Below are 27,945 nucleotides of genomic sequence, written 5' to 3'. Positions count from 1 at the left end.
ATTCTTTAGAGAACTTTACTCGACGGTTCCAAGACTTAGCTGAAATTATTGCTATTACTGATCAGTTAAATACATGTTACCACATCCATGAGTTCACATACGTACACATTTCTCAATAAACATAGTGACACAGCATAAAATGGCAGTTCCAAGTATTTTATGTAACGCTATGTTACTGGGAGACACTGTGAGACCTTTGCTGCGTGCCCATACAGAGGAATCAGAAGCCAAAAACATGAGCATCCTCTGACCTCCTGAATTTCTTGGCTGGGCTAGTTTGCCTTGCAAAAGCTAGCAAGTGCAATGGCAGGGAAGAAAAACAGTCACAGTCTGTGTGGGTCACTAAACTTCTTCCTCTGCAAGATATGTCCAAAATTAGATCTCTCCCCTCAACGCTAACTATGAACAGGGCCTGGAGTGGAAAAGAAAGCTAATGGTCTTCACAATTTATCTTGCTGATAATGCACAACGAAAAAGATCTAACATAACCACATGGGAACCACATTCCCATCTTCCAGTGTTGCCTCTGGAAGCAACAAGTCTGCTGCTCCCCGTGGCAGTGCTCAGCCCTGTTCCTCAGTGGTTAACCTACCACTCGTTGGGAAACTAAGGAGCACTTCTCCCATCTTGCTAACAATTCCCAAAGAACAGTTTCAAGAAAAAATGGTTCCAAGGATATTGCTACATGGCCTGCTGACATGTTTGTTGTACTATCTGATGTGCATAAGGAGCCATCTGAGAACAGCATTTTGGAGGTGTTACAAGATTTTTTAAAAAACTCTTCCATAAATTTTAAAACCATTCCCACACTCCTACTTCTTTGCTGAGCTCTGCTATAGGAATTATAAGTCATGTGTTGAAGAGCAATCACAAGGACATGGCAATTTTAAGCTTTCTGAGACAAAAACTGGTTTTATTTCTTATGCTCATGCTATGTTTAATACATGAGGATTCCACACATTCAAAGTGCTTCAGTCTCTGAGAGATGTGCTAAAATAGCACCTGCTGATCTGCCATACCACCATAACATGCATGTTTGGCTGTATCATTTATTTTAGCTTCCACACTAAGCACATTGCTACCAGCACAGTTATACCTGTAAGATGGATTTGGCCAACTGAGATACACCAACTGCTCACCATAACATCCTACACCTTTACCGCCATTACCATAATGATAAGAAAAAGGCTGTACGAAACCTGCCCAAGTAACTGAAAATCTGGGGGCATTTTGCCTGTGATCAACAAAGCTCACTAGGTAGCAAACTTGTTCTCTTTCTGTAAAGAGCTACAGACTGCCAAGAAGGCAACATGACATACAAACAACCCTCATTTTCTGTGCGCTGCAGTTTATTTAGTTCTTTAAGTCATGTACATCATAATTCACAACAATGAACATTACTTCATTGATGTGATTTCAGGATCAGATCCTAAGAGTTTGAAGATAAATGGGAAACTATTGAGATTCACCAGCAACTGTTAAATTTAAACATGGCAGTCCTCCAATAGTTTTCACCCAGAATGGCAGCTCAAACCAATATGATTCAACACAAAATGGCAGAAGAACATACTTTATTGTTTCAATTCTAAAAACCCTCCAAACAAACATATGAATATCTGCTTTCATAACGCTCTAATCCTCCGGGAGGTGAAGGAGAAAAAACACTGCCTCCTTATTTCTGCAGACCAAAATTTGGTTTTCTTGGTATTTTGCCAGCTCACTTCCCAATGAACTGCACCCACCAAGCAAGGTCACATAAATGATTGCAAAAACAAGTTTCCTTTGTGCATGAAGAGGAATGAATCATTTGGAAAAATGTGACATCTTTAGTACTATTCCTGCCACTCTGCAATATTTCTCTAAATTATGCAATCCATCAATATAGCATTCATAAATGTATTTTTGGAGGAAAAAAATGACCTTAAGTAAGTTTCTGCATAACAGCAGCAAGTGGGACTTCTGAGTGAAAGTGAAAATCTGGAGGAACTAGAATGCTGGAGGACCAGACGCCAGCTACTCTACAGCAGAAGCTTCCAAACCATAACAAGGGCCACCCAAAATGCAAGCGCCAACTCTGAACAGTCAGTCATTGTAGCAGACCTCCTTCTTCTTTCAGTTGTAAAGAAATTTGAATGAAGGCTTTGCAAGAGATGCACAGAATAGACAGTAAAGTATCACACAGACACAGGGACAGCTTAGCTGACAGGTTTGGGGGTCTCCTTTCAGGTCTTTTGCTACTTGATTTCATTCTTCCTGTAACTTAAAGCCCCTTTGTGTCTAGATAGTTATGGATATCTGCTACCAGTCTCAGAAGTTATTTAACTGCAATATGGCTCCTAATACTTATGTAGTAATACACATACACATGGCAACACCTCAGAGTTAAGAAGTCCAATAAAACACTTCTATTTAATAACAAATTCTAACTTATTTATTCCACTTCTTTTTGTTAACTTCCTTCAGCCCTTAAAACGCGTTAAGTCTGTTAACTAAGCTAACTAGCAATATTCAGAAAGCTTCTGAAAGGAGAGATGCTGTTGTGTGAACTGCTGGTCATCCTGAGACATTTTCCCTACACTCATTACTGCAGCAAATGAGGCATATGATCAGCAACATTAGTCAGATATGGGTAGGCAAGATCTTACACGAGCAAGACCACAGCATGCAATAACTGAAACAGGAACATTTTTTTTTTTTAAATAGAGAAAGGACCTAATTTTACTGTCTTCAAAATCAAAGGCAAAAACTTTTAAAGACAACAGTAGTCCAGGATCATGTCTTGAAGGAACCTGATACCCTTTGCAACTCTCAATTCATTCACTAGATGATTTACTTAAAAAGAAACAAATATAAGTTCTGAGAATAATCTTCAATACTGTGATATAGTGTAATTAAACAACACCATTTGAGTTTAACATCATAAGATAATGATGTACTATTTTTGCCAAAGCAAGCCAAAAATTCCACATCTATGCATGTTATACCAAATGCGTCACACCAAACTCTTTGGTTCACTCAAACCTTCAAATACCATTTGCCACTACCATGGAAATTCCCACTTTCAAGTCAATGGCTAAGATATCCCATGGAACACAGTATGAGATAGGGTTGAAGAGCTGAGGAGAAGAATTTAAAAGTCTCCCTACCTCCATAAAGTTGGTCAGATAATCATTTGGTAGTGACAAAAAAAATCTCATTTTTTCCTATAAATTAATCAAATAATTGAATTCTAATCAACATAAGATCTGATTTTGCTTAGAAGCAAGCCAAAAGGGAAAACTGGAGGCAAAATAAAGGCCTCCCCATCTTCAGTTAGGGAACAAATACTAGATATTTGGAAACCAGCTTTAATTTTGTATAGTACAATTCGTTTTAGATGCTCTCAGAAATGTATCTAATGAAATATTCATATATAGCACTACACATTCCATCCTGGATGCTAGAAGAGCAAGTATGAAACAGGAAATATTTCAGACTTCTCCATAAGTGTTTGTTGGTAGTTTAAAATTGCACCATCACTTCCACTAAATTGTATCTTGGTCACAGTGCTAAGGGCTTTTTCCACTACCTGATTGCCAAACTTCAAAAAGAAATAGTTAGAATGTTCCTGAAACTGCAATTTTATACACTACCAAAGTCCTTAATTTGCTGAAGAAAAATATAAACCCAAACAAAAATCCTGCGATGCCGCACAGAGTTGTCTGTATCACGTAAACAGCTTTATCTGCTGATAAACCACCCACAGAAAATAGGGCTTGGAATGGGTCTGGAGGCCATTCGGAGCTTCCTCCTACACCAAGATGAAATCAGTATTTTCTACATTGCTTGAAAGATTTTCATCTACCTGGAGACTGTCCTCCAAAGATGGCAATCCAACAGTTTACCTTGGTAACATGTTTCAGTATTTACCATGCCTCACATTTTGAAAGTTTCTCCTACCTCAGCTAAAGCTTCCTTGCTAAAATTGTACAGTTATTTTTTCTTCTTCTGACCTCACTGGAAATCGAGACCAGTTTGTGAACACCTTCTTTGCAGAATCTTCTATGTACTTATTTCTCCCCACAATACTTTCCTTTCAGAACAAAACAATGCCATTTATTTTAGGGTCATGGCTCCCAGACTTCCCGCCATTTTACTGTATTCCACTCTCCCTAATCGTCAGATGGTTCTTTTTTTTTTTTTTTTTTTAACTGCAGTAACCAAAATTGGACATATTTTAACTTTAAACTTCAGAACATCAAGTATGAGAGGAGGTTATTTTACGCATTTTACACTGCTGTCAGCACATCTTGACATAAGGTCTATTTTTGTTGGAACTGGTATGACATTTTTGATTCACAAAGTTTGCAGTCTGGTAGAACGGTCAGATACCCTTCATTGCAGAACTTCTGCCTAGCCAGGCATTCTGTACTCCTGCAGTAAATCATTTCTAACTGGGGGTGAAATTCACTCTGCTGGATGTCTGCTAAAGGACACCTTCTCAAAGGTTAGATGTCTAATCTGATCTAAACTAGTCTCTACAAAACACCTCTGAACACAGTGAAGAGTGACAGTGCATCTCGTCCCATGCTAAGATGTATGTGGGATGAACTGCCCTCAGGAGAGGCACTCTTCTCCTCACACTTTAGTGAGGTAAATCGGATAGTTAAATACTGCTTTATAGTTAAGTTTAACAATAGCTGTCCCATGTCCATGAGTAAAATACACTTCATATGCACTGTGCATTTTCCTCATTGATCTGGACTCTGTTCCTCACCAACCAGGAAAAGAACATGAATCATTTTATACACTTTATGCACTTTTAATACCCAACACACTTGTGTCCCCTCCCAGCTTAATGCCTCTGGCCACGCTTGGTAAGATAATTAAGCCTCTTAACCAAAAGCATTGCACAATGCCAGGACCAGGAGAGAGCCCTTCCAGACAAAACCGCCTAACCCTAAGTTAAGTTTTTAGAAACAAGCAGTGTGGATGGTCCAAACAGTCTGAGAACAAATTTAAGAATTTAACACATACAAATTTGATATCATAATTGACAGTAGTGTTTTTAATGATGCACAGAAATTCATGTTTAAGTCAGATAAATTAATTTTCCATAAGAAGAAAGGAGACCTTTAAAAATTGCTGCTACCTGGCATGCTCAAATATAAACTCTCTTCGTCAATGGAATGGGAGCTGCAGAAAGCACTGGCAAGGCACTTCAAAACAGTTCAAATGCCAGTCAAACAAGAATTCCAGAAAAAGAAAAGGGATAAATATGGCACGGCAAGGGGTATTACAGCATCCAGAGCTTACCACACATGAAAAATATCCTCATCTAGATCCTGTTCCTTTCTAGGAAGACAGCAACCCAAACAGTTTTATCACAGAGGTAGCTCACTTGCATGGTTCTCAGATCTATGTCCTCTCTTCCCCATTCTCAGACAACTATATAAACTTTTCGTAATACTCAGTCTTTGCAAAAGAACACAGTAGATTCTCTTCAAAGCCTTTTCTCCACATAACCAAACAGCAGAACTACAAGTCATTTTGCATATCTTTACCTTGACCAGAACTTCCATTTAAGAGTTGGCCACTTTAAATCTGCATCACTGTCACACATATACTAATGAACAAGTATCTCTACTACATGCTCAACACCTATACAGACACTACTCTGTTTTTTGATAAATTCAGTGCACATGGTGGCAGTGATAGGGTAGGAATAACTGGATACAGAGTCCTGGAAGTTTGAGAGGGAAGCATCCCTGGATCTTTCCATGTATTTCAGTCTGGTTAGAGAAAATGTCACCTCCTTGGAAGCCTCTCTCTGAGCGCTGTTTTTAGGTATTACAGAATATAATTCAATTTCTGACTGTAATACACTGGGCATTTGAGGTTTTAAAATGCTGATGTTCTTGATGTTTGCTTCCTTGCCAGACCTGGCAATTCCATGCACACACAACACCTGAAGTTCCACCTAAAACTGGAGATCTGATTCCTGCCCTGAGATGTATTTTATTGTTCAAATTTGGCATACGTGTCCTTGAATAATTTTGCTAGTGATCTACAAATGGCAGTTGTAACTGTGGAATGATTATCTATTCTCCTTCTGTTTTCTTCCTACTTCTATATATACAAGTCTTTGTACAAATAATTCTGTGGGATTTGAACAAAGGAAGGGAACTGACTATTATTCCTGTGCAGCTGATGTGCATGCAGGTGAACAGCTTTCTTTCCACAGCTTTTCTTTTGGGCTGATCTCTATTCCTTACCTCAAAAGGATTTTATTTCACACTACTGCTGCAGAATCCCCTGCTCCTTCAGTCAACCAATCTCAATCCCGCTGCCCATGTTGCCGAAAATGCAGAGATGTCCTGCAAATGCAAACGACTACTCTCTAGATTTGGTTTTACAGTGGTACAAAAGATACTGCTTGGGTTTCCTGAACTAAAATGAATTTCAAACAGATTAAAAGCTTTAAATAGAGCAAGGACATTATTTTTAATATTTTCTACCAGAAATTCGCTACATGCATGCTCTTCTTTCAACCCAAAGGTAACAATTAGTCACTCAATCAAATAGATACATGACTAGTATGTCTTACTAATACACTGCATAGCATAATATTGCTGTGTCTACCACATGTGAGGCCACAGGCATGTATATTATGTAGAGAAGTGGCTTGGAGGTCCCTTGCCACTCACCCACTACCACCACTCCTACTTCTCCAAGCAAGTCAAGCATATTTACGTTTAATTTCTTACAAGGTTAATAACAAAAACTCGAGTTGAAGACAGAAAACTAGATCATCTCACTTGTCCCTGGGCTAAAAGGGATGACCAAACAATTCATATTGAAGTATTTAATTTGAATACAACAAAATCTTGGCTGATTTTCAATTTGTACATGTGAGTTGTAAGGATCAGTAGTAGAATATGTGCATAGTTATCTGTGTGATCTGAGGATACAGGCATATAAATCTTATCACCTAGATTCCTACTAGTAGAGTATAAGCTGCACTAAGGAAAAGCTTTAAAGTTCTAAAATAAAGTTAATTTGATAAACACATCATGGAAATACATCAAGCATAGTGTCCCTGCTTGATCAGGGTTCTTGGACCAGATGACCAGAGGTCCCTTCCAACCTCTACCAGTCTGTGAAACCCTGTTGCAAATGACCTCATTTGCTCTTCATATCTCAGAAGACCGGGAACCTCATACTGAAGTAACTACATGCACTCACAGCATATGACGAACAGAAGACCAAAGAATTATAAATCAAATGAAGAAAGAAAAAAACAAAAACTCTAGAAAAACGATCGATAATTGATCTGGTTTAATAAAATACTGCTCAACTTGCTAAAACATTGTCCTTCAATGCAAAAATCAGCATTCTGCCAACTGTTAATCCTTCTGATGAGGAAGACATACTTTCTCCACTTATAATATATAGATTGCATTTAGAAAATACTTTGCATTAAATTATAACTATGAAATGGACAATTTCAGTAGATACTTTTTTTAATCCATACAAATTGATGTCTAACTCTACTTCCAAACTTATTCTCTTAGTTTTATTTTTATACTGAAACTATCAGCCAACTGATTGGAAGGAGGGGAACAATTTAACAGAGGTTTTAAGAAAATAGAGGATGAATCTTTTAAGTTTTCAGACCAAAAACCCAAACATGAATAAGTATTTCACCCCATCTTCCCTGCCTAGTATTAAAAAAGCTTCAGCTATGTTTTATGATGAAAATTTTACCTTCTCAATGTTTTTTCAACCTTTATCTCTTGAACACAGAAGAAAAATAATTCATTTTATGTACAAAACTTACTTCATTGTTTCATTATTTTAGGATTCTTAAGTAAGACCCCAGAGCTGACCTCTAAACCACCACAAGGAACACATGGAGAAAAGACTGCACAAAGGAACAACAGATAATGGCGGTCCTCATAGTGGAAATCTTCTAAGCACAGAAGCCTACTAGTACTTCTCTGGCTAGGAAGAAATATTTCTCTACAAGATCTTTGTTTGACAAAGTAGGGCCCTGGCAGCCATGAAAACCTAAGAAGTGAACTGGTCCCACCTGAACTGAGCTCTAGCAAAAAAAATAAAGCTGGATTTGTTCCCAATACCACCATGAGCTTATACCATCACCCAAGTTCCCGTATACTTAAACTCTAGCTTCAGTATTCAGAAGGTCCCTACCCTGATTGATCCACTGCCAAAAAACTAATTGCTCAATTATGCTGTATTATGCAGATGTTATTCAATAACCTTCTGCAGAATCTATGGGGTTAGTTTTAGCATACCTTCTCTTACTGATGTACATGAAATACAGAGCAGGAAAAAAATCTCATTTAGCTAACCTGTCACATATATATTACCGATCTTCAGTGATTTCACTGACAGAGATGCCCGATAACTCCCTTTCTGCACTTTATGAGAGAAATCCAAAGTTACTACTTTGCAGTCACGCAGCATGCATCATTATTTAGATTTTAGCAGACAGATTTTTGTTAGTTTTGAACAGGAACAGAAAAAAAGTTACTCCCAACTAGCGCACTGAGAGAAGTACCTGGCTCAGCACATCCAAGGTAAATTCTGGAAAGTTCTATTATATAGAAAGCACATAAAAATAAACTTGCCTTCCATAAAGATCCTGTTCCAGTAGATTTTTCCAACATGATTTCCCCCAAGAAATATTAGGTTTGATAAAATCAACGCTGAAGTGCAAACAGATGCTAGGACGGCATGAAGTCGACGACGAATTCTTGGCGAGAAGAAATGCTCCTGAGGGCCGAAACAAAAGGTGCAGATGAACTTAACAACCCCTACAATTTTTCAAGCAATGTTAAAAAAAGACATTGTAGTTATGACAAACAACTTTTATACCAAAGTTCAAATCCTTACGGAACAGATCCCAAAGCTTGTAACATATCTAGCAGAACTCCCACCAATGTCATTTAGGTTAGGGCCAGATTTTATGACATAAAGCAGTGTTGAATTGTAGTTAAGGGTGGAAGGGACCTCTGGAGGTCACTTAGTCCAACGCCCCTGCTCACAGAAGGGTTGTTAGCTAGAACAGGTTGCCCAGAACTGTGCCAAGTCGAGTTTCTTCCCCCACACTATTAGGTACCTATACACTTTGTAAGACACCCCCAAGCCTTCTCTTTTCCATGCTGAACAGTCCCTGTTCTCGGAGCCTGTCCTCATATGGCAGATGCTCGAGTCCCCCCTTCATCACGTTTGTTGGACTCACACCAGTATATCCATGGCTTTCTGATACCAGGGAGCCCAGAACTGGACACAGTTGTCTACACATTCTGTGTCTTAATTCTTTGCTTCTTAAACGTAGTCTTTGAAGAATTTTTGTTGATGGATGCGAACACTAACAACAAGCTGCTGGGGTGGATAAAACTATGCAATAGATTCCAGTATGGAGTAAAACACATCAGTACAAATCAAGTAGCATAAAATATTTTGGAAGTCAATAATGCTTTGGTTGATTAATAAGACTTCACTGAAAGATTCTAGAGTCAGATCAGAGTGGGTTACTGGAATGAGTCTCTTAATAAACAGATATTTCCTTATAAAAGTGACTTAAATATACATGCAATCCCAATGTTTTTTCATTGCAAGTATTACTGCTCATATTCAAAAGTACAGATATCTGTTGTAAAGCTCTTGGCACTGTCCTAATGATACAAATAAAGCAAGTCTCCCTCCATCATATACTAGTGTACCTTTTTCTACATTTATATTTTGCATTATCACCTGAGGTGCAAGTGCAGCAGGGAAACTGCAAAAAGGCAGTGAAAGAAGAATGAGAAAGTTTTAGCTTCTTCTAATTCTCAGTTGTTAAGTCACAAAAATCATTATAGCACAATATGGGGAAATAGTGCCTCATTACAGTACTGCATAAGAAAAAAATATCTTGTTCATCATGTCCCCAGGCTGAAAGCCTCTTTACATAGTGCCTGAATCTGCAAAAGACTGAATGGTTCTTGCAAAGCGATGAGCATTGCCAGTGTATGGGAACTAAGGAAAATATCACAAGGTGCTTAGCCTTCAAGTCATAAATGTTGATGTTGCAGAAAACAAACAGTCTTGTGACTGTAGTATAAAAAAAAACAAACAACAGTAATAAATCTTTAATAGCTGCAGCCAGACTAGAATTCATGCTCAGATACCTGAACAACAGACATAAAAATACATTCCCAGACAATTAAATTGCTAGTTTTATATGCATCAAAACAAATGTTTCAACTTATAGATAATTATTAAGTCACAAAATTTCAAATAAATGAATTACAAGCATGAAAATATAACTAACATATTAGCGCAAAGTACATCTCTGATATCTAGTGCATGAGTCTATCTGAGTCATCACAACAATAGGGATAGATACGCTTCTGTCAACCTGTATGCGCAATACTATAATAGCTGATCTTCCATATAGCACTGGGAAAAATATTCATATATGAACACAGAGATTGAGACTTTCCTCTTAAAACTCTGGATCAAAACTAGGGCATCATAGGGAAAGGAAGGAGAATTTAAGGTAAGTATATTAACATTCACAGACACAGGCAGTTAGTGAAACAACTCTTTCGCTTTCTAGTACTTTGCATTCCCAAAAACGCCCATAATGTTCTCCTTCAGTCACAGACAGGTAGAGGATATCTTGTCTCCTTCTGAAATGCAGAGTATGAACGTGTATTCCCATATATAAAAACATAAGCCTTTTCAGAACACATAAATGTACACACACAGATGAAATGTTCCAAATCTTGCTAGTAAATCCATGTTAAAAACTAAGATTAAATAAGGGACAGTTGTGGTCATTTTGTGTTATGACCTTCTGTGTTCAGAGTCACCAAGCTTACCATCTTCTTACACCATGTCGGACAATTCTGACTGAGTTGTAGCTTATTTACATAGTCTACCACCAGATCTATTTTCACTCTCCTTTTCTCTAACAAACTTCTATGTCAACTCCATAGAGAAACAGTTTCACTTAGGAAAAAGCGTTAGAGATGGGCAATCCATCAGACAGTTTGTGTTTGACTGCATTTTCCACCAAGGCACTGATTAGACCTGTTAAGTTTGTGAGGTCTGCCTGTTTTGCAACCCAATGCAGTAAGACTGAGACAAACAACATGTCTAGCTATAAAAGCTCTGACACTTTTTTTTTTTTTAAATGAATACAGTTACTAAAAAAATAAATAAAACTGTCACATATAATGTATCACCCTCTACAAAAGTGCTATATGTTAAACAGTACAAATGAACTGTAGTACGTACCATAAAAGCCTCTGGTCGTTTATAAGGTATAAGGGAGTAGTTTAAGACAGGAACAGTTTAGACAAACACCAAGCCATTTCTGGGCTGTACTGTAGCTAATTTCCATTAACTTTTCAAGGCATTGATCCAAAAAGTAGTACAAATTTTCTTGAGGGTCTTTGATTTGATGTCTCTGCAGCTTCTACCCAGCTGCAACAAAGGTTAAAAAAAATTAAAAGTTCTTTAAAAATCTCATGTCAACTAGAAAAAGCTAACTATAGAAGTACCTGAGCAGTTATTGTGCTCAAATTATTACACTGGAAGCATTAATTTACGTATGAAAAAGGACTGAGGCTGGTCTTGATAATCCATTGTAATGTTCGTGATTTAAATATCTACTGGCATGTAGATTTTTTTCTCAATCTACAAGTCATTTTCATCAAAGCAGACAAAAAAAAAAAAATCACACCCACAATTCTTCATCATCCTATTTAATGCCTTTAACAATACATTCCATTGCCACAACACAAGCAGCTGTTATGGATTTGTGGTGTTTCTCTGGAAAAGAAGAAACTGTCTCCTTCTCTCCTCTCTCTTCCTGTCAGAAACACTGCCAGGAGAGAAAGTAGTGAAAGAATACCTTGTGCTAAAATGACAATGAAGCTATAGTTGCCTGGATGATACCCTTAGATTTACATCCTTCCTTGATGCTCTGTCTTGCTTAGAATCACAGAATATCCTGAGTTGGAAGGGACCCACAAGGATCATCAAGTCCAACTCCTCAGTCTTCAAAGCACCAACCAAAAAATCAGACCCTGTGTCTGAGAGTGTTGTCCAAATGCTTCTTGAGCTCCAGCCAGCTCAGTCCTATAACCACTTTCCTGAGGAGTGTGTCCCAGTGCCCGAGTGCCCTCTGGGTGCAGAACCTTTCCCTAACACCCAGCCTGACCCTCCCCTGTCCCGGCTCCATGCCGTTCCCTCGGGTCCTGTCGCTGTCCCCAGAGAGCAGAGCTCAGCGCCTGCCCCTCCGCTCCCCTCGTGAGGGAGCTGCAGGCCGCCATGAAGCCTCCCCTCAGCCTGCTCTGGGCTGAACGAACCAAGGGACTTCAGCTGCTCCTCATGCGTCTTCTCCTGACCATTCACCATCTTTGTAGCCTTCCTTTGGATGCTCTCTAACAGTTTTATATCTTCCTTTTACTGTCGTGCCCAGAACTGCACACAGTACTTCAGGTAAGGCCGCACAATCGCAGAGCAGAGCAGGACAATCCCTTACCTCAACCGACTAGCAATGCTGTGCTTGATGCACCCCAGGATACAATTGGCCCTCCTGGCTGCCAAAACACACTGCTGGCTCATATTCAGCTTGCTGTCAACCAAAACCCCCAGATCCCTTTCTGCTGGGCTGACCTCCAGTACCTCATCCCCCAGGCTGTATGTACAGCCAGGGTTGCCCCTTCCCAGGTGCAGAATTTGGTACTTGTTTTTGTTAAACCTCATATTGTTGGTGATTACGCAGCTCTCCAGCCTGTCTAGACCTCTCTGCAAGGCCTCACCACCCTCGACGGAATCAACAGCTCCACTCAATTTGTTATCGTCCACACACTTGCACAAAAAACCTTCAAGTCCTATAAACAAATACTTTATGAAAACTTTGCATTGAAGATGACTGGTCCTAAAATGAATCCCTGGGGAACCCCACTAGTGACAAGTCGTCAGCCTGATGTTCCCCATTTACTATAATCCTTTGGGCCTGAACTGTCAGCCAATTGTTCACCCATCTTATTTTACTGTTATCTAACTGTATTCTGGTCATTTTGTCTAGAAGGATACTGTGAGAGACAGTATCAAAAGCTCTATTGAAATCCAGAAAGATTACATCAGCGGCCTTCCTTTGGTCAACTAGCAGTGTGATCTTGTAGTAAAACAAAATCAAGTTTGTTAAACATGACCTCCCTCTTGTGAATCCATATTGGCTGTTACCAATGACTGCATTGTCCTTAGGGTGTTTTCCAGTAACTCCCAGAATAATCTTCTCCATAATTTTACCAGGCACTGAAGTAAGACTGACAGGCCTGTAACTGACAGGATCTTCTTTCTTGCCCTTCTTGAAAACTGGGACCACATTTGCCAGCTTCCAGTCAACTGGGACCTCTCCAGATTACCATGACCATTGAAAAATAATTGAGAGAGGTCCCACAATGACATCAGGACTGTGTCCAGTTCTGGGCTCCCCAGTACAAAAAAGACAGGGATCTCTTGGAAAGAGTCCAGCGGAGGGCCACAAAGATGATACGGGGCCTGGAGCATCTTCCCTATGAAGAAAGGCTGAGAGACCTGGGTCTGTTCAGCCTGGAGAAAAGAAGACAGAGGGGATCTCATCAATGTGTACAAATACCTGACGTGTGGGAGACAGAGGGATTTGGCCAGCCTCTTTTCAGTGGTTTGTGGGGACAGGACAAGGGGTAATGGCCACAAGATACAGCACAGGAAGTTCCGCACCAACATGCGAAAGAACTTCTTCACGGTGAGGGTGACAGAGCACTGGAACAGGCTGCCCAGGGAGGTTGTGGAGTCTCCTTCTCTGGAGATATTCAAGGCCCGTCTGGATGCCTACCTGGGCAGCCTGCTCTAAGGAACCTGCTTTGGCAGGGGGGTTGGACCCGATGATCTTTCGAGGTCCCTTCCAACCCCTTCAATTCTGTGATTCTGTGATCTGTGATTCTGTGATCAGCCAGCTCTCTGAGTACTCTGGGATGAATCCCATCAAGCCCCATGGACTTACATGCATCCAAGTGGAGCAGCAAATCCATCACAAGTTCAGGATTGACTGGGATTCCCGCAGTCATGAACTCTTCACTATTTGTGATAGAGTCACTATTTGTAACCTAACATCAACACTTCATAATACCTTACTTCTACTAGACACTTTTTATCTCCTAGTGCAACATAAATGGACTGTAGCCTTTAAAATACACATCGCCAGGATAATCAGTCCAGGGGCAAGCAATATAACACAGGAGGTGACTTTAAAAGGTTAGCTCAGGCCACTTTTCCTGGAACTGAATGGAGTTCAGGTTGGCATTTCAGTCCAGTTCCTGCTGTAAATAAAGATCGGCTGTGGACATCATTTTTGTCTGACGTTGGGAAAGACCTATCTCTGCATGCTGGTGGGTCTAGTAAAATTGGCTACCATCAGATCTCTCTCAACTTGGCCCTCTGTTGTCTTAAAAAAAAATGGTACTATTGTAACGGGGTACCTTGAAAAGTAAATTTGTGTATATGTTTGAGAGGGGTGAAAGAAGACAGGGCAGAAAGGCTTTGCGCTGTCCAAACCCTCTTATTCCTAAATCTACTTCCTGTTATACATGCATCTCATATTTAACCTCTAATTGAAAACTACACCAGAAATAGGAAGTGTGTATAATAGCTGTTTCTTGAGAAAGACAGTTTATGAAAGACAATACACACCAGAATAGATTATTTAGATTAGAATTAAGAGTCAAGTTAAGGTACATGGTGGAAGTTAGAAGTCAGATAAATACTCCTATTTATCTCTTAAAATACTCTTATTTTGCTTACTTTGCAAGGCAATTATATCACTATCAGTCAAAGTGGCTTCAGGAAGCACAGAATCATTTTAAAGAACTAAGGTGAACTAGAGCTCATCAACAAAAGATTTGCATATTCACTGATGAACATGGTACACTGATATTACTGAATGGCACGGAGTGAAGAAATTGAGGGTCAAGAAGTGTTTTTCCTCAATATGTTTACGCCTCACAGTTAGTCAACAAAAGAGAAAATACTTTGGAGAATGTTGATAAGAATACACATCCATCCCCCCATGTCGAAGTTGAGGGACACCCAAGATGGAATTCTGCACAGCAGTCAAAACCAGGCAGTCCTATTCCAAATATCACACTAAAATCTTCTTTTACTAAAATATATTCCCCAGCATTTTATCAAAGACCCAATCCTACACCTTCCCACAGCAAGCATTCTTATTCTGTACCTTTTTCTAGCAACAATGGTGGCGCCATGGTGATTTGGCATGCTCCAAATGCTCTTTATTCAGAGGGCTGCTGAATTTGCTTGCAGGAGCTTGCTGCAGTAGCTTATTCTGGGAGCATGTCACATGCCATGCTGTTTTCAGGAGGGCTCAGGAACTGGGGTGCACCTTTTCCATCACTCCGCAAAATCAACTTGATGATGGGATAACAAGCAACAAGAAGCTTCCCCTAACAGAAATTACTTGGTAAGTTCTTGGCAAGCACTCAGAAGACGGAAGAGACTTACTTGTGCTGCATTCGCAATGCAACTCATTTATATAGCTGCACTGGGACAGATTAGAGCGAACTTCTACATAAAGTCAGTGATGTTATCAAACTTGCTGATACTGAGAATATTTAACAACTCCCATGTAGGGAACTAAACTTGATGAAATTTAAGCAAGCATACATCTTCATGGAGCAAAACAGAGACTCGCGACATTTATTTAATTCTGGACTACCCTTCCAGAGACTTGATATTCAAAGCATAAGACAAAGTAAGATGAGCACGGTAAAACTGGAGAAGCAGTTGAGTATTTCTCATGGGAACATATGCACTGTGGAATAAGACTGTCAGATACTATGGCCAGAGTGACATGAAACATGTGCTTGATACTACAAGCTTCAACAGTACAGATGACATTATTTTATTTTCATCTGCCTTTGGTCTTCAAAGGGTAAAAATACTCTGGTACAATTTTTAGTAGAGTTGTTATTTTTTAAACACAGAATATTTCATTACTATCTGCTCTACAGATTTCATCCTCTCCCACTTAACCCTATCAGTCAACTTATCCATAAAAATTCTAAAATAGGAGAACAAAATGTGCAATATGTTGTGTTGAAGAAACCAAGTAAATTAATTATCATGTATGTAACACCTAGTCCCTCCATTATCCTTTACTGCCTCTCCCAGTGTATGAGGGGGAAGTGAGCATGCTTCCCAAGGTTACTAAAGATCCACTCCTTCAATTTCCTGAAGGCTTTTTTTTTTATTAGAGAAGTAACATTCAAAATGTTCATGTGATGTTTCAGTCACTGCAGTACAGCAGGTGCACGCGTGGTACCATTATGCATATCAGGAAAATCAATGGAAGAAAACCTTATGTTGCTTATTGGAGTTCCTTTTGCCATTGTAACCTAAGGACCCGAACTTTGGTTTTCATCACCCATTGCAACACAGCTGAAGACTAAGGCCTGTACTTGTTTAGTTCTCCACAGAAGCCAGAGAGAATATCCAGCCATCTTAAAAGCACTTCTAAGTGTTTTCTTTCAGAAAATATCCATAGATAAACACAGGCCAACTCTACTAAGTCCATCCCTGAGCCCTGGCGATCACTCTCATTGACACACGAGCAAATACCTCGATGCACCCCTTGAATCTGGGTCATCCGCAATGCAGCCATTTTCCAAAAATAACGGCAAAGCAGAAAAGCAAGAGCACGGGAGAAAAGCTGAAAGAGAGCGAGGAGCAGATGGGACAGTGGGAAGGGAAGCGATACATCCTGACTAACAGTTATTGGCTATTTTATCTATCTGCAGTTAGGCACACTGAAAATGGAGGGCAGGGTGTGACTGAGCAGCTGGGGGAGCAGATGGGACGGAGGAAAGGCTGAAAATTGTCACAAAGCTCTGCCAAACAGAATGTTGATTTATTTAATTTTTGAAGTGAGCAGTAGAAATGAAGATGGGCTGGGTCCGAGCAGCAGGGCAACTTCTAAAAACACTTGTTAATACAAATTGTCAATGGGTAATGGTGACAAAAGCACATGTGAGAGACTGCAGAAATGAAGGGAGGCAGTACATGTACTCATTAATAAAACGTTGGTAGAAACCAGGCTTGAGGAGCAGCGAGAGCAATGGAAAGGCAGCTGATGAGAGGCTGACATGTCCTTGCGAGACCTACTCCTGCACTCTGAAGCCCAAGGACAGCTGTTGAATAGGTAATTGTAGAGACTTTACCGCAGAACAGAACAAAAAAAAGCAACGCAAACAAAGAATTTAGGTTGACTACCCAGACAAAACATCCATTTATGAAATAATGCAAAAGAAATTGTGGAATCCCCAGGGCTGTAGGAGTAACAAGATAAAGGAACAGGCCTGCAAGTAGAATGTGAACAAGATGCACTACCAGATCTCATCCATGTACAATGGCCACAGCAAATGGAAGGATAAATTTAATTTCCCACCAGCATATATTGTACTCTTCAGTAATCGTGTAATCATTCCTGTTTGCTCCATTCTGCATCTAGCTCTAACCCAGACCCAGCCCTTTACTTTTGTTTGCTTTATTTTTTCGGAATCTTGTTTTGCTTGTGGTTGTTCCCTCCCTTCTCCCCAAGTCTAACTATGGCCTGAAGTAATCTGTGCTTCCAAGGCATGTACTTTCCTTCCAAAGCAAACAAAGATTAGCTCCTGGAAGGTTCACACAGAGAGGAGGGAACTGACGACACTTTTTCTAAAAGTCAGGATGATGCAAATGACCTGTAATTCCCTACAGACAATACATCACTCCTATAAAAAGAGGACCACACAATTAAAATCAAGCAGCTGTCAGTTAAGATCTACGTTCACAAATGTAACTTGTTTCTGAATTTAGAAATAAATGCTATATATAGTATTTGAGAAGATACTCATCTTCTCTATTGATGCCTTACTAAACATTCACTCAACAAAACGTTGTCTTGCACTAGCACCAGTTCATTTTTAGATTTTTCCAAAAGATCTACATTTAGAGCATCGCTCAGCAAACAGCCAAACCCCCTTCTGTTTGAAGAAAGCCTCCTACCAGCTCATATGTATCCACCACACTGACGGATGCATGTGTGAAAGTTTGACATACACTGAAGTAAATTTCTGTGCTTGCTCCTACATTTCCTCATCACCCTCAAAGAATCTGCCTAAACATTTTTTTAAAAAGTGGCAGCTTGTGAAAAGTGCAAAATGAACAGCATTGAAACGCACCATCCTCAAGGAATCTAACCAAGTAACGGCAGTGTACATATTTCTATAAATGTGCCTTACCTCTCACCAAGGAAGACAGTTTGCAAGAGTTGCGCACTCTCCTCTGCGTCCAGGCCAACATCCTTATTTTTGTTCTTCTTGTTCCCACTCTGCCTGTTCTGGCTCCCTCAGATCCCTTATCCCATGTTTTCATGTTTTTACCTTTTAAATTCTAACCAAATTGGGACAGAATCTAACTTGTCTAATCATTAGTGCAGAATTTTGCACAAGCTCCTGCTCATAATGGTCTTCCCGCATTGCCACTGTGAAACTGTTAACAAATAAATAACACACAGTAATAATCCCCACAGAGACATCTGATGAACACTCAGCAAATTCAGACCTCATTTTCCACATGGCAAGTTTCTGTAGCTCAGAGTTAAGCTGTGCATTAATGCATATGGCTCTGAAAGGCACAGCAGAAAGACAAAAGTGTGCAACCCACTCCTTGGTACTTTAACTTGTATTTCTGTAAATGCTAGCATCTATTGTCTGGATTAATTTTTAAGGTGAACAAGGCTGTATTGATGTAACAGTAACAAAGAAGTACATCATCAGCATCACTCTACCTTCCTTTCACCCCATAGCATGATGTACTTGCTTTTAAAGCCACATTATGGCCAAAGTGCCAGAAAACTGCCTGATGTCTCCAAAGCAGAACAGGAAGTAAATAATGCTGGTAGGTGGGAGAAACATTTATTTGTTATGGTAAATGGGTAGCGACAGGAGGGGCTTCCCAACTCACATTGCTGTCTGAAGGATAGCAGCAATCATCTGGTTAAAAACAGATGGAAAATCACTACAGTTTGTCCACTGCTGACATCAAAAATAATCTTTTTTTCCACAGATTTGACAAAAAAGGGAAGGTTGTACTCAAAAGATAGAAACAATAGGATGTTATCTCTGAAATCTTATTGCAGGCACTTTGTCATTACAGTCTGTATCATATTGTATGTTTGTTCCTAATGCAAAACAACACTTAACCAGATTTTCTTTGTTACCGAGTCTTGGGCAAGAAGTTCCCTAAGTAAGGAAACTAGAGTCAGAGTGCAAGTGTGTGTGTCTGCCTGCCTGTGTTCCTCCATTTTTACAAGGGCTCTCCAAATATTCTGGGATCCACTCACATGAAGATAAATGAACCCCCACAAGAACGCAGAGAAAGGAGAAAAAAATATCAAGAAAAGCAGAAACATGCCAAGAATCTCTTGACTCAGAACTACTGTTGGCAGAGATAAAAGTAATTGAAAAAAAATCTAGGATACATCCGCCAGCCCACATTCACCTTTGATGGTCTTTCAGAAGCTCAGTATGAAACAGCACCTTGATGACTCAGCTTGCTGCTTCTGGGTACCACACGTAACGACCAGTTGTCACAAATCTGCCCTGGCTAAGATTTACATCTAGAGAAAGGAGTTTCCATTGAGTTTGAGTCAGAGCATATCCACTTTGGACAGCAACGATTTCTGGTTAGATGACTGATATGGCTGAATTCAAGGCTCAGAGGGAGGTATCTTCACCCCAGGCAGAGAGCATTTGACCATTGGGTCATTCCTCCAGGGATGCAGGATGCCTCCTATTTGCTATTCAGAGCATAACAGCAAGCCCTATTCACTGGTTGGGGTTTTGACATTATAGGTGATACCTATATCTCAAAAAAGATTTCAGCACTACAGACAAACAGTCTGATTAAGGGACTTTGTTCAATTACCTTACCTTATGTTATTATAAATTCTCAGACAGTTGAAGAGACAAATCCAGCAGAAATCTACAGCAAGTACATAAGAGGATTATGAAGAAAGGATCATCAGCACTGCCTGCCACTTAACTGAATTACCATGTTGCAATAAACATATGCATGAATTACACAAAACTATTAGTAAAGGAGAATAGGTGAAACAAGCTTCTGAGATTAGTAAACCAGTGTTATAAATACTCTTTCCATCAAATGAAGCAAAATAAAGATCAAAGCCTACTATGTGCTGAAGAACAGCTGAGAAGGGTCTTTATTTATTACGAAGATCTTATTAAAGATCTGATTTTGCAAGGTGGTCTACATACATACTTTCTCCGGATGAGTTTGAAATGTTTGGTCAGATCTTGCCACTGATAGTGGCAGAAGGAAGTTTTACAGCTTTGTCATGGCGATTTTAAGTGAGTTATACTTGCACAAAGAAATTTGTCATTAAATGAGAGTTCTGTTTTCTTAACGTATATAGGATTCAGTTGTGAAATTCACAGTGTCTTTATCTTGGTTAGACTGAGTTTGGGCCCTAATAGAGGGCTAAGCAATTCCTGAAGCAGGACCTAATTGTTTTGTTTGTCCCACTCTATACAGGGAGGCTCAACTTACTACTACGTACTGCTAAGGTATGCTTGCAAGGGGGAAATTCCAAGCAGTTAGTAAGCTCCTCCATTCCCACTTCCCTTCTTTGACTTCTGTCTCTCACTTTGTACTGCTTTGGGTACTTTTTCAGAGTCCAAACCATGAGACAAATCATCTAACAATAAAACAATCAGAGGAAGTGAAGTTTTCTGCTGGGGTTAAGAGCTAAGCCAGCTCAGCAAAGATTCCAGCAGAAAGGAGTGCAGAGAAGAAAGCAGGGGGACTGCAAAGAAGGGAGGAGAAAGGGAAATTCAGCCCTTTCCCTTTCAATAGCAGTGAGTTGTTAGATCAGCTTAGTACCCTGAAGAACCACAGCACAGAGGCTGGGCTCTCCAGGCAGTATCTCTCCATGTTCCACTCCAGCTGTCTGCAGGATCACTGCACCATTTGTTATGAATAACTACAGAATTTTTGATGCTCCGAGCAGAAGAAATAGGGCAGACAAATTTAACAGATTAAAAAAAGGACAGAAAAAAAAGGCAGACCAAAAGAACCCTGACCACACTCAACCTTTTGAAAGACTTCTAAAATCCTGTTCTCTCCAATGCTGAGACTGCCAATTATCATTGACCACGTCTCTAGTACCCAGAACAAAAGTGGTATTTTTACTATAGAGATAAATATATGGACTTCATTTTATAAGAGGAAAAAATCCCCTAATGTTACACACTAACCAAAACCACAGACATTACAGAAGATATTTCCCCTTTTACAAAGAGGGGAAAAAAGGCAGTTATAGTGAACTGAAATGGACTTAGTGGCACCTCATCACAGCCAGAAATAAAAATTTAGAAATAAAGTATTTCATACTTAAAAAATAAATAAATAAATATAAGGGTAGTTAAAAAAAAAATTTAAAATTAAGTTATACTCAAAATTAGCTGGCTTCTCAAATTGAATTACTAATGGTGTATTTAGTTCCTTACTACATAAAGCTAGAAATAAGCTCAAACTAGAAATTCATCATAGCGTGATTTTTAGAAGAGAGATTTTTACATCTCAATTAAAAAAAATTCTTGAGACTGAATGACACGTGTTCACTTTACTACAAAAGAACTAAGAAAATAAATGTTACTGTTTCAATTAAGATTAAAACATTAATTTTAACAATCTGCCAACTTCACCCTCTTTGCTATGTCTTCTTCTGAACAATTTCCAAATCCATTAATTTAAAGATGTTGTCAGCTATTCTAAGGTTTAAATCATTCTAAATGTATTTTTAAACCAAGATGTCATTTCTTGTATGGATCTCTACCTTGCTTTCCTTGAGGAAAAGAAGGAGGGGGAAAAATGAAATCACTAGAAAAATGATAGCCATTAGCATTTTTGTTCAGAAATCTGATCCATTATTTATTAAAAGTCATTACAAATCTCATCACTGATTTCAAATGAGTTACTGCTGGGGTCTCTGTTCATCTGAGGGAAATTAATACAGAATCAGTAAAAGAAAACACTACTTCGCTTCGTATGGTTCTAAATAGCTCATGAAAAAGTGAAAACAAAGGACTGACAAAAAATCCTATAAAACTCTCCCACATTAATATACAGTTCCCACATACACCTTAGCTCACAATGCACAGCATTTATTGTTTTATATACAATGCTTTAATAAAAATAGTTAAAATGTTACTGCATTCGGCTCTAATTTTTTGATACCTAACAAATAATCTCTGTGGAGAAAAAGAGATACAGTTAACTTCTCAGAACAAAACTCACTGAAACACAAAGTTCAAAGCAGTGTAAATTGAAAACTACATTAAAAGGAGAATAATCTCTTTTAGAGCTGAAATCAGGAAGCTAGGTACTGTTCTGCAACCGGTACAGATTATAAATTTCAGGTCCAAATTTATGGGTCAGAAAATTTACTGTTTTCAGTAAATATTTGTTTATATGTTGAATTTAATTCTCATAAATAATGCTTACTATCCCTTAGTTATTCCAGTTCAATATGCCTGAGATGACATTTAAAACCTGTCAGACTCAATTTAAAGCTATAGAAGTGTTTTTTGCCCATTCTGTGCTAGATTTGATGTGCTGAGATTTAAACTACCATGAAATCTGCATAAATGTAGGGTCCGATTCTTTTTATACACATTCTTAGTCAGCATAAGGATTCAGTGAAGGACAACAACCAAATGTGCTTTATTTAGATTTCTTTTGCAAGAGAATTGAGGGAATAGAGTAGGGAAAAAACAGAAGCAGTTTTGCTTTAATTACTGTTGTTATTTGTGATCACTTTCATCTAAAAAACAAAGCAGAATTAAAGTTGAAGTTTTTTTCAAGGTTTTCTTTCCTTTTTTTTTTTTTTTTTTTTTTTTTAAATATTTTACCAAGTACCTCCAGCTCAGCTCAATTTTTTAAGTCAACTTTAACAACAGTATTGGAGAGGTAAATAGACTGGTTAAAACCCCATAAATCTGCACTTTGTGTTTATTTAGAAACTCATCTGCTATTCTGGGGCAAAAATAAACTTTCCTTTCCAAAAATAGCCTTCAAGAGCCAACACAGCAAATGAGTGAAACACAGAGCTTACAAAGATTTCATCTGATGAACAGATGAAATTTAAGCGAAACACCTTCTCTCAGAATGAGGTTCTCAAAGTCACTGAGACTAGGCTTGCTGAGACAGGGTTATAGGAACACTTGCAAAAGCCAGAGTGTAAGGAAACAAAGAAATTTACACAGGACATTAGAGAACATGAAGCTCATTTTTGATGGAAGAGATATTTCTTAGAGAATATCCTTCCACCTCTTGATAAGGATGGGTCAAAGTCCAGCTACTCATCTGCCCTCCAGCCTCAGCATTTGACAAGAAAATGGGAGTTTGTTAGAAGAGTGCAGAGGGAGCAGTGAGGGGCAGTTTACAAAGACTGCAGCTCATGTTGTTGTAGAGAAACTTTCAAGGCACAAGGTAAGGTATGACTTAGCCATAACCAAATGCAGGCAAGATGTGCACGATCTACTAACCCCAGGGAACGTATTTTTCCTTATGGTGGGCACTAATTCAGATGCCAAAATGATTCATAGTAAAAATGCTGGTTTCAGCAATATTTCAAGGAAAGAAGAGAAAGTACCTCCTCAGGAACATCTACAGCAATGTTTTCAAGCAGGAATGGAAAACCAGGGAGTCATGGAAGACACTGAATAGGCCTTTAAAAACACTGGATGACAATGAAACGGATGAGGGGGAAAAGGCACTTGGTTCACTGTTCACGGTTTAATTATACAAAATTTGCCAGCACTGGTTAGCTATAATTAGAATTACATGTTAGAATAAATCCAGCACATATAACCCAACCTTCACAATGCCATGCCCCCATCATTTTAATGGTACTTAAGCACTTAATTCCTTAAGAGTTCTTTTTAAGAATTCTAATACAATGGCATCAAGTACAAAATGCCCCTACACTTATGCCTTCCTCATATAGCTAGATGCCTGAGAAACTGTTGTTTTCCAGTCCAGAGACAAATGTATGCAGCTGGTCAGATGCTGAAGCTCAGTTTCACCCCAGAGGGCAGATTAATGGATCTGATAAACTCATTCTCTACAAACGAAAAAAGCTGCTTCCATGCTGTCACCAAATTCACAGTGATGGACACTTGGATTGTATAAGGTAGCACTGGCTACTAAATTACTTAGCTGTATCAGCTGCCACACATGGTATGCCACAGCAGTGAAAACTGAAAACGGGGATGGAGAATAAACATAATTACTTGAGCATCAGGACTTCATCAGACTGGAGACTGAGTCACTGCCATCTCAGTATTATAAAGGAGTATGAATTCTAAGCGCTTATCACTACTAAGGAAGCGAGGCATAGGAATTACCCTTACAAACAGTTATTAGAAGATTTGGGATTAAATACTGAGCAAACCTGCAGACTAAAATGACCATCAAAATTAAAACAGTGCTTTTTTTGAGTATGACTGTGCATTAAAGATGGTATGAAGGTGAAAAGTATAAGCAAATGGAAATGAAATGCATAAGAAAAGTCAAAATATCAGAGGTCTTCAAAACAAAATAATACTTTCTTTATGGACTCTTCACAGTGGCATAAGATTTCTTAGCATAAGCTTGTTCCCAGATGCAAGCAGCTGCTACATGAACTTTTTTCCAGGAAACACATGGTTAGAAAATTACACTCCTAATTTTAGTGAAGATGAATATTTTAAGTCCATCCTGAGTGAAATCAGAATACAAATACTAAAACTGGCTTCTGTTTAACCTTATACAATGTGACAAGCAGTTGGTTGCACTAGCATTGCAGAGAAAGCTTTTAAGACCATCCATATTTCAGTGTTGGCCTAGCTGTTTTTTGCAAAATTCTAGTTATATGGCTTACGTCAAATGGCAGAGTGGGGAAGGGAATGTTGTTTTCTTTATTAACCACCACTTTTACTATAGATTAAATCAAACTAGTAACCGGGAACTTCAGATAAGCATGAAGCTAGGAAACAAGAACACAAAGTGAAGAGAGATTCAACTTACAATTAAGTCTCGAATAAGTGAAACAGTAAGTATCCTCTTGATGCCATTTTCCACAATTACTCCAAGACAATTAAGAGCTCCCCAGTACCACAGATAGCTCTGTCCTCCGTGCCAATAGCTTACAAAGGCAAAAGTGAGGGCTGTGGAAAAAAGCATTCCTGGCAGACTGGACTGAGATCCTCCCATGGGAACATAAATGTACCTGTAGGTGAAGTGATAGATAAGCAGTGTTATTATGGCTTTCACAGAAATCTCAGAAAAACATCCACTGCAGAATAAATTCATTCTGCAGCATTAAAAAAAAAAAAAAAGAATTTTACTAATTTTACTAATTACCTGGCATTCTATATTTACATTGCCTGCTCAAGTTTTTGCAAAGCTGTAGACCACTTCATGAAATACGTACGCATACCATTCGGCAAAAAGACAATTTTGTGGTCAAGGAAACTCTGCATTAGGCAAGCGTAGAGGATAAGCTATATTCTCAAAATTGCAAAAGATGTTCAGGTTTTTTAGACTGCGGTAGTAGTAAGCCAACTTGTATACAAAAAAAATTACAAATAATCTTCGTGAGAATTTAAATTGTAAGACTTAACAATAAAATTAAAAAAAATCTGTAAAGTCATGTATAGTCATAACCCACAAAATGTTTTCCATTTTTCTGAAATGTAGACATATGCAAACATACTTTATTTTTAAAAGCTTCTAATTTCTGCATCTTTAAATCTTTTATTAAAAAATGTATTTACTGAAAAGTATCTTCTATCCAGTTCTTGCGTTACACTCTCAAGATCTCATCTGCCTAATGACATTCGCAACACATGTACCACCGTCCCATCCCAAAATACCTGTATGAAAAACCCTGCATGCAATTATATTTTGGATTGAAACTGAATCCAGGAGACAGAAGCTCAATCTTTAATTGATGCTTATAAGTGTCAAGAAGGCAGTACTCGTTCAACAGAAGCACCAGCAGCAATGGGACTCTGAAAGCTGACACTGTTTTCCTGGGTCACTTCACTTTCCTGCCTGCCTAGAGGGCTACGTCCACTTCTGGCAGTTGCAAAATAAGGCATGGCCACTGCCCAGCCTTTATTTAAAGAGTTGCATATTTCTGTCAACACTTAGGGGAAGCTCATCAGGCAGCGGAGACACCGCTCTGCCCATGAGCACCAGTGAGGGGACGCAGTATGTGAGAAGTGCCAGGGACAATTCCCTCTAGCTGTCACTCCTTCGGCATAGCGCGCCATAGCCTTGAGAGAGACTATTCCTACTTGGTAAGATAATTAAAGGATATTTTTTCTCCACTGAAAATTTCATCACTGGTTTTCAGTTTTTTACATTCAGAGACAAAGATCAGCTCAAAGATTTTAAAGGGAAATTAATGTAGTGCTTTATTCATAACCTTTGGAAGTAAAATACTGTATCAGGGTAAAACAAAGTGATGAGAGTAATTAAGACGTAAGTGGAAAAGTCATTCAAAAAAACCCTTTCAAATGCTCCAAATCCTCTCTAAATATAATATCAATACACCTTTATACTTCCACCTGCCACAGGGAACATCTGATTACATTTATAGAGATTTTCAGTGTGTTTTTTTATTAAGCATACAAACATAAAGAGAAATTAAAGTCAATAGTTTTAATATATGTTGTATTTCTCTCTCTCTCCCCTTCCTTTTTTTTTTTTTTTCCCCTCAGGCCTAGCCTTTTCTCATCACACAGATGAGAACACAGTGTGGCAATAATACATATTTGCAGCTGCAATCAGTAGGTCTAACTGCAGAGAAGCATGCCATAGCAGCCTGTAAGCAAACAGATCCCCTTCAGGGCTCTCCCTGGGATCTGGCATGCAGGATGATGAGAACAGAGCCCCAGACTGCTGCTGCAGACATCTCGTAAATGGCCAGACAAATTCCTTCTACTCCAATGACTACAAAGGCGAAAGACCAAGGAAGCATCACCTCTTAGGACCTCCTTGCACAAAGCCTCCCTTCTCCCTTTTTAAAGGCTGGTTGATGGATTTTCCAGGTAGTAATAACTCAGTTCCTTTTGCAGGCTGTGCTCCTCACAGAACCATGACCTGGACAGTCTCTCTCATGCCTCCACAGCACGGCACCTCCTGGTTCCAGAAAGGTTCACCCACAGGAGCCAAAACAGGATGCTGCAGATGCTGCAGATGCTGCCACCCTCAGCAAAGCTCATCATGGTCATACATTTACTGAAATGCCGTGTTTAAAAGTAACCCAGATAGCCATCGGAGAGGACATCTCCCTGTGACAGACACCTTACTCTAAGCCCCAAGGAAATCTTTCTACTGACCTCAAGAGGGCACTGAATTAAATCCACTGTACAAAATGTAGCTTTCACTGCAGAAGCAGCTCTGGGTTTCTGTATGGCCCCTTTCCCTGAACTGAAGGACAGAAGCTGTGGTATAGGTACTGGCCATCTTGTGAGCACACGTAGTCTGTCACTGTCTGTCACTGGGACTGGCACTGCCAGGAATGGGTGCAGCAGCACCAGCTTATTCATTTGCAATTGTAGTTCATTTTAGATTGGGCTGAATGGCTTTCGGAGCATTGTGCAGAGAAAAATAGGCTATTTTACAATTTTTAGTGTTTAACGACAGCAGTTAGTTAATTGAGCAGCACTAATTCAAATCTTGGTGAATCTTCAAGGTCAATGAAGTTTTAGCTCCTAGCAAGGCCCATGGCAATCGTGCAATTGAAAATTTGCTTCCACTGCCCTTGAA

General features: G+C 39.1%; 1 protein-coding gene across 4 annotated transcripts in view; it reads right to left on the bottom strand.

Moving 5' to 3' along the window:
* HHAT (hedgehog acyltransferase) overlaps window positions 1-27,945 on the bottom strand; it is a 164,306-nt gene that overhangs the window by 55,609 nt on the left and 80,752 nt on the right. For 2 of the 4 annotated variants that reach the window (XM_035559845.2, XM_050709753.1), the window contains exons 10-11: window positions 25,195-25,396; window positions 8,634-8,778 (exon numbers count right to left, since the gene is read on the bottom strand). The exons of 1 other annotated variant lie outside the window; for it this stretch is intronic. In XM_035559845.2, the coding sequence (XP_035415738.1) occupies window positions 8,634-8,778; window positions 25,195-25,396 (347 nt within the window). Of the gene's footprint in view, window positions 1-8,629; window positions 8,779-25,194; window positions 25,397-27,945 lie in introns of all 4 variants that reach the window. One more of the 4 variants, XM_050709754.1, reaches the window with a different exon arrangement.

The sequence above is a fragment of the Cygnus atratus genome, chromosome 3 (assembly GCF_013377495.2).
Source record: "Cygnus atratus isolate AKBS03 ecotype Queensland, Australia chromosome 3, CAtr_DNAZoo_HiC_assembly, whole genome shotgun sequence".
In the NCBI taxonomy this organism is placed as follows: Eukaryota; Metazoa; Chordata; class Aves; order Anseriformes; family Anatidae; genus Cygnus; species Cygnus atratus.
This window is presented reverse-complemented; position numbering and strand designations above follow the sequence as displayed.